This window comes from Nerophis ophidion, linkage group LG15 (assembly GCF_033978795.1).
Source record: "Nerophis ophidion isolate RoL-2023_Sa linkage group LG15, RoL_Noph_v1.0, whole genome shotgun sequence".
Classification (NCBI taxonomy): domain Eukaryota; kingdom Metazoa; phylum Chordata; class Actinopteri; order Syngnathiformes; family Syngnathidae; genus Nerophis; species Nerophis ophidion.
The window spans coordinates 15883323-15890822 of NC_084625.1; the positions used below are offsets into that span (position 1 = coordinate 15883323).

The window sequence follows — 7500 nt, forward strand, 5'->3', positions numbered from 1 at the left end:
TTTTTCATGGACGCCCCTGCTTATTTCAGCAAGACAATGCCAAGCCACATTCAGCAAGTGTTACAACAGCGTGGCTTAGTAAGCAAAGAGTGCAGGTACTTTCTTGGCCCGCCTGCAGTCCAGACCTGTCTCCCATGGAAAATGTGTGGTGCATTATCCAATCCAATCCAATCCACTTTATTTATATAGCACATTTAAACAACAATAAAGTTTCCAAAGTGCTGCACAGCCATGTTAAAAACAATATTATGCTCCACCAATGACTGAATAAAACAAAAAATGAATAAAAATAAAACCAATAAAAACAAATATGATTAAAAACTATTTTAAAAGGTAAAATCAATTAAAACAGTAAAATAAAAATCAAAGTGTATAAAAAACAGAGGACAACAGAGGACAGAGGACCACACAACTCACGTAGTGTTAAAAGCCAAAGAATAAAAGTGGGTCTTAAGACGAGACATTATGAAGCGTAAAATAGGACAGCGGAGACCCCGGACTGTTGAACGACTGAAGTTCTACATAAAACAAGAATGGGAAAGAATTCCACTTTCAAAGCTTCAACAATTAGTTTCCTCAGTTCCCAAACGTTTATTGAGTGTTGTTAAAAGAAAAGGTGATGTAACACAGTGGTGAACATGCCCTTTCCCAACTACTTTGGCACGTGTTGCAGCCATGAAATTCTAAGTTAATTATTATTTGCAAAAAAAAGATAAAATTTATGAGTTTGAACATCAAATATCCTGTCTTAGTAGTGCATTCAACTGAATATGAGTTGAAAAGGATTTGCATATCATTGTATTCCGTTTATATTTACATCTAACGCAATTTCCCAACTCATATGGAAACGGAATTTGTATGTACTCTTATTCAATATTTTGTAGGGAAATCATGCAAAACAAGAACACAAGTGGGCTTAAGACAGAACCTAGGGGAACGCCGCCTGGCTAACCAGCTAATGCAAGGCCACTCCAGTTTGTTTGTCAGTAGTAACATTGAAAGCATCAGAGCACGACTGATGTAAACATGACAAATACCCAGCCATTCGAGCGAAGGCGGGCCTTCAAATGTCAGCCGTGAAGGCAAATGATGACAACAAGGGCGGCAAGTTGGCGACATTAAATTAAAAAACAGCCCGATCCTGATGCACGGACGGCCTCAGATAACCTTTCCCCGTCGAGCCATTTCAATTACATCAGCGCAGCGATTTGAAAAGGTTTTATCCACCACTAACAGCGTGTTGTACAGTGTGTGCTAGTTTGTCTCCATCTTCTTCCATCGCTGTATCTGACACTTTTATTAAAAACGCTGCTCCACCGGAGCAGAGCGTGCACCCAATGCCGGAGATACAAATTCATTAGCGGAATGCTAACACAGCACGCGTCCCCCCCCCTTTTTTTTTCTTTCTTTCGTCTATTTTTTTAAGGCACAACGGCTCTGATACGTGGAGATGATGCTCGGCGAGCAGTGTGACATCTGCATCAAGAGAGCGCCACCGCTGCATTAATGCAAATCAAGCCATGTAGAACTCGCTCTCATTCCTTCTTTTTTTTTGGGGGCCTCTGCACGGCGGAAGCAAATTGGCAGATTCTATTTTAATTTACCTTCACGGAATAGACTCGTACGCGCCCGAAATACTAACCTCGCCGAGGGAGTGGCGTGATTACTCCCCGATACGGGTCTAAGGAGCGGAATTAGCACTGATTGACTCCTCGCGCCGCTAATGTGATTTTAGGGCGGCGGTTCACCGGGCTTACCTTCGTACAGCCAATCGCTGAGCCCGTTGAAGATGACCCCCTCCTTGCCGGAGGACACCAGGCGAATGGAGCGGCTCTCCACTGTGGAGCGATAGTAGATGTTGTTCTCGAAAATGAAGATCTACGGGAGAAAAGTATAAAAATTGTGTTAATTTAAGCGCCAACTATTAAATTATACTTCCATTGGCTCTGATGTAAGCAGATTTTTGTTTGCATTTATCTACAAGTTAAAATGCATTAAAAAAATACACCCTTCTTGTCCCTCATATTGATTGTAAAAGATGGGCAACATTCCCCAAAAAAGTACAGTTCATATTTAATGAGGCCCTGTTATGCAAAACCAGCTTTTTCTTACCCACCGGTTCCTGTTTTTATGTATTTAGGATTTGCATAAGTCCGGAAAATTTGAAACCAAACCATGGGAGCGTGGCGGAGATATTTATATAACGATATTGCCTTCCTTCATACTGGAATTTGCCCAACTTGAGACGTTTTTCCCACTGGTGAGTGAGTGAGTAAGAGAGAGAGAGAGAGAGAGAGAGAGAGTGGATTATCTGTATATGCCAGAAATGTACTCAACATCGGCCATTGTAGTCCACGCTGTCGTCATTAAGGTCCATCTTGTTTTCTATCCTCTTGTTGTGGGGCAGACTGGCTCGTACATGCACATGCATCCTCCACTGTTGCCATTTCTGATACAAAATAGCGTGTAGTTGTAACTTATATCTGTCGGTAAACTCCATATGGAAGCGGTAAAAACTACAACATGGCTGACCGGGAGAAGACTGTGTCAAAGTGAAGCTATATAAGTTAATAATAATAAGACCGCCCACAAAACCGTGCATCCTTGAAAACAGTCTGTAAAAAAATAATCCATGCAGAATTTTGACGAAAGAACCAACATAACATGATATGTAGACCACAAGGAAGTGTTTTAAATGTAGGAAACAATCACAACATGACCCTTTAAAGCAGCAATAAGTACATTTTCAACCTTCATAAAATATTTTCATAACTTTTGGGATGATACATCTGTCTTGGCGACTTTGAAGAGGGTGGCAAGAACCCTGCCACACACAAAAAAAAAAACCCACTACAAATGTGCTGATTTGCTTTACAGCATACGTCACTGCTTCTTTCCACATTCGTTTAAAAGACGCAAGTCAAAAGCAAACGCCTACAAGCCACCAGAAAACAAAAAAAAGAAAATGAAGAAGATCTCCTATAGGCAATTAGTTATATCATGGCTGAAGCTCCAAAACAACCAAAGAAACAAAAAGTTTTGCCCACGGAGACAAAAAAAGGTAGGCTACCGGATAAAAGGACATTCAAGAATCAACACTGCCCCGGCTTTCACTCGCTAGCGTGAGCTCAATGATGAGGATGGATTTTCAGCTCATGCTTGCCAAAATAGTAAGTGATGTTCAATGATCAAATCAAAATAATAATGCTAATTTTCATGGTATCATTTAACAGTTCCACACTACTTCCTTCAAAAAAACTCTCCCACCAGTCTTTCTTTGCTATGCACTACTGTTGTCCCGATACCAATATTTTGGTACCGGTACCTAAATGTATTTTTTGTACTCGTACCAGTACCGAAATGTATTTTGGTACTTTTCTGTACTTTTGTAAATAAAGGGGACTATGAAAAATGTCATTATCGGCTTTATTTTACCAAAAAAATATTAGAGTACATTAAACATATATTTATTATTGCAAGTTTGTCCTTAAATAAAATGGTGAACATACATGACAAATTTTATTTTAGTATTAAGTAAACGAACAAAGGCTCCTAATTAGTCTGCTGACATATGCGGTAACACATTGTGTCATTTTCCATTCTATTATATTGTCATCATTATTAAGGACAAGTGGTAGAAAATGTATGATTAATCTAATTGTTCATTTCCTGTTAATATTTGCTTAACATGTTCTATATACACTTCTATTAAAATGTAATAATCACTAATTATTCTGTTGTTTGATACTTTACATTAGTTTTGGATGATACCACAAATTTGGGTATCAATCCGATACCAAGTGGTTACAGGATCATACATTGGTCATAATTCAAAGTCCTCATGTGTCCAGGGACGTATTTCCTGAGTTTATAAACAAAATATACATTTAAAAAAACCAAAAGATTTTGTGATGTTATAGTATTATTGACTAGATACGCTCCTGTACTTGGTATCATTACAGTGGATGTCAAGTGTAGATCCACCAATGGCGTTTGTTTATATTGTAGCGTCCTGGAAGAGTGGGTGTTCCAGGGATTTCTGGGAATTCGTGTTTATATTGTGTTGCGGCGCAAATATTCTCCCAAAACATGTTTGTCATTGTTGTTTAGTGTGGTTTCACTATATGGCACATGTTTATGACAGTGTTGGCGTTGTTCATACGGCCACCCTTAGTGTGACATATGGCTGTTGAGTAAGTATGCCCTTCATTCCCATGTGTGTAGTGTGTTTAAAGTTCAGATGGCTGTCTGAAGGGTTCCTGATTGGATCTAGTGAAATCTTGACTTGACCCGTTTTAACACATTGAGTGTAATGAGTCCAGGGTGCTGCGGTGCGTAGTGAAGCATGTATAGGTATCACTCGTACTTTACTAGTCGCCATGGAAACATGCTCGTCTGCGGGTGGGGGACCGATACTTTTTAGAGGCGGTATAGTACCAAATATGATTGTTAGAATAATGATGTACATATTATCACACAACTTTTATGCTTAAGGGCCGTTGCTATAATTATTGTCAATTGTGCTGAAGTGGTATTTTTCTTTGTCTGTGCAAAGATTGCAAGCCGTTCCGGTATCAGTGTCCGTGTCCAGGAACGGCCTGCTGACTGCCAAGGCCAAACACCGCCGTGACGCTGGCAGAGCAGAGACAAGGCGATATCACCAGCGTCAACACATTTGCATTTTTGTATAATCATATATCGTGTCTAACTGGAGTTGTCGAGATCACCCCCTTCCCTCAGCGACAGCTTCAGTGATGTAACCAGGGACCTACAATTAAATAGAGGAAGCACGCGGGCTGTACTTTTAAAACGTAGTTTGGATCTGTAACTAGAATACAGCCCAAAACACATGTCTTCTCATTGAGCCATATGAACTCTGTCTCTGCATGATTCCTTGCTTCTCGTCTTGTTTAATAGATGTAATCAGTGTTTGAACCTGACAATGATTCATTAGTATTGCGGTACTATACTAATACCTGTGTACTGTACAATCCTACTATGGACTTGCAGCCGTCCCGATACATTCTTGGTAGTAGCGTCATGTTTGTAGCACAATCCTACAAACCCCGTTTCCATATGAGTTGGGAAATTGTGTTAGATGTAAATATAAACGGAATACAATGATTTGCAAATCCTTTTCAACCCATATTCAGTTGAATATGCTACAAAGACAACATATTTGATGTTCAAACTAATAATAATCATTAACTTTAGAATTTGATGCCAGCAACACGTGACAAAGAATTTGGGAAAGGTGGCAATAAATACTGATAAAGTTGAGGAATGCTCATCAAACACTTATTTGGAACATCCCACAGGTGTACAGGATAATTGGAAACAGGTGGGTGCCATGATTGGGTATAAAAAGAGCTTCACAAGAAAGGATGGGGCGAGGTACACCCCTTTGTCCACAACTGCGTGAGCAAATAGTCAAACAGTTTAAGAACAACGTTTCTTAAAGTGCAATTGCAAGAAATTTAGGGATTTCAACATCTACGGTCCATAATATCATCAAAAGGTCCAGAGAATCTGGAGAAATCACTTCACGTAAGCGGCATGGCCGGAAACCAACATTGAATGACTGTGACCTTCGATCGCTCAGACGGCACTGTATCAAAAACCGACATCAATCTCTAAAGGATATCACCACATGGGCTCAGGAACACTTCAAAAAAACCACTGTCACTAAATACAGTTAGTCGCTACATCTGTAAGTGCAAGTTAAAGCTCTTCTATGCAAAGCGAAAGCCATTTATCAACAACATCCAGAAACGCTGCCTGCTTCTCTGGGCCCGAAATCATATAAGATGGACTGATGCAAAGTGGAAAAGTGTTCTGTGGTCTGACGTGTCCACATTTCAAATTGTTTTTGGAAATATTCGACATCGTGTCATCCGGACCAAAGGTGAAGCGAACCATCCAGACTGTTATCGACGCAAAGTTCAAAATAGATAGATAGATAGTACTTTATTGATTCCTTCAGGAGAGTTCCTTCAGGAAAATTAAAATTCCAGCAGCAGTGTACAGAGTTGAGATCAATTTGAATTAAAGTAAAAAGTAAATAATGGGGTTTAAACGGAAACAAAATAGAGAAATATTACAATAAGAATAAAAAATAAAAAGCAACAATGGGAATAAAAATATAACAGGAAAATAAGAATATAACGAGACAAAGTAGGCAGTAGTGACCATGTTATGAAAACATATTGCACTGTTATTGTTTTGCATCCCCTGTCATCCTTGTACCCCCCGCTGTCACGTGTTCGGCGCACCTGTTGCGCGGAGTTGCCTCTTCGTGGATGCACAACGACCAGTCAGCAGGAGTGCAGGTAAGAAACTGATTTTAATGTAATCAAACAAAAGAACACTGACACAAAAGTGGAAAAATAAAGCGCGTGTCTACGCACGGAAGCAAACGCTAAACTTAGCAGGATACAAAAAGGGTCCAAAACGGTGACGTGCCGAACGCACGCGAAGCTAAGACGGAACTTAGCACAACTAAAGCAGAGATAAGCAGAGGATACATACGTGAATGTTGCCATTAGCAAATAATGAGCCGAGGCCGAACTAAGGAATAACGCAGGCTTATATACTCAAATAATAATTGCCATCAGGTGTGCGACAAAGGAATAGCAGTTGGGACAACATAAGAAACCATGGCAACGAGTTACATCAGAAAGTGCACAAACACAGGAATTGGCCAAGTCTAAAACTAAACATGAACAAAGACATAAACGACAAAACAATAAACGATCCGCATAGCGGATCGTGACACCCGCCCCAGAGAGGAGTTGTACAGTCTAATGGCGTGTGGGACAAAGGAGTTTTTGAGTCTATTAGTCCTGTACTTGGGATGAAGCAGTCTAGCACTGAACAGGCTCCTCTGTTCAGCATCTGTGATGGTATGGGGGTGCATTAGTGCCCAAGGCATGGGTAACTTACACATCTGTGAAGGCACCATTAATGCTGAAAGGTACATACAGCTTTTGGAACAACATATGCTGCCATCCAAGCGCCATCTTTTTCATTGACGCCCCTGCTTATTTCAGCAAGACCATGCCAAGCCACGTGTTACAACAGCGTGGTTACGTAGTAAAAGAGTGCAGGTACTTTCCTGGCCCGCCTGCAGTCCAGACCTGTCTCCCATTGAAAATGTGTGGCGCATTATGAAGCGTAAAATACGACAGCAGAGACCCCGGACTTTTGAACGACTGAAGCTCTACATAAAACCAGAATGGAAAAGAATTCCACTTTCAAAGCTTCAACAATTAGTTTCCTCAGTTCCCAAACATTTATTGAGTGTTGTTAAAAAAAAGGTGATGTAACACAGTGGTGAACATGCCCTTTCCCAACTACTTTGGCACGTGTTGCAGCCATGAAATTGTAAGTTAATTATTATTTGCAAAATCAAAAAAAGTTTATGAGTTTAAACATCACATATGTTGTCTTTGTAGTGCATTGAACTGAATATGGGTTGAAAATGATTTGCAAATCATTGTA

General features: G+C 40.1%; 1 protein-coding gene across 5 annotated transcripts in view; it reads right to left on the reverse strand.

The window, feature by feature from the left end:
• The window catches only part of LOC133569305 (dipeptidyl aminopeptidase-like protein 6), a 468141-nt gene that overhangs the window by 66013 nt on the left and 394628 nt on the right, over nt 1-7500 (reverse strand). For all 5 annotated transcript variants that reach the window (XM_061921539.1, XM_061921536.1, XM_061921538.1 and 2 more), the window contains one exon: nt 1758-1878. In XM_061921539.1, the coding sequence (XP_061777523.1) occupies nt 1758-1878 (121 nt within the window). The remainder of the gene's footprint in view (nt 1-1757; nt 1879-7500) is intronic.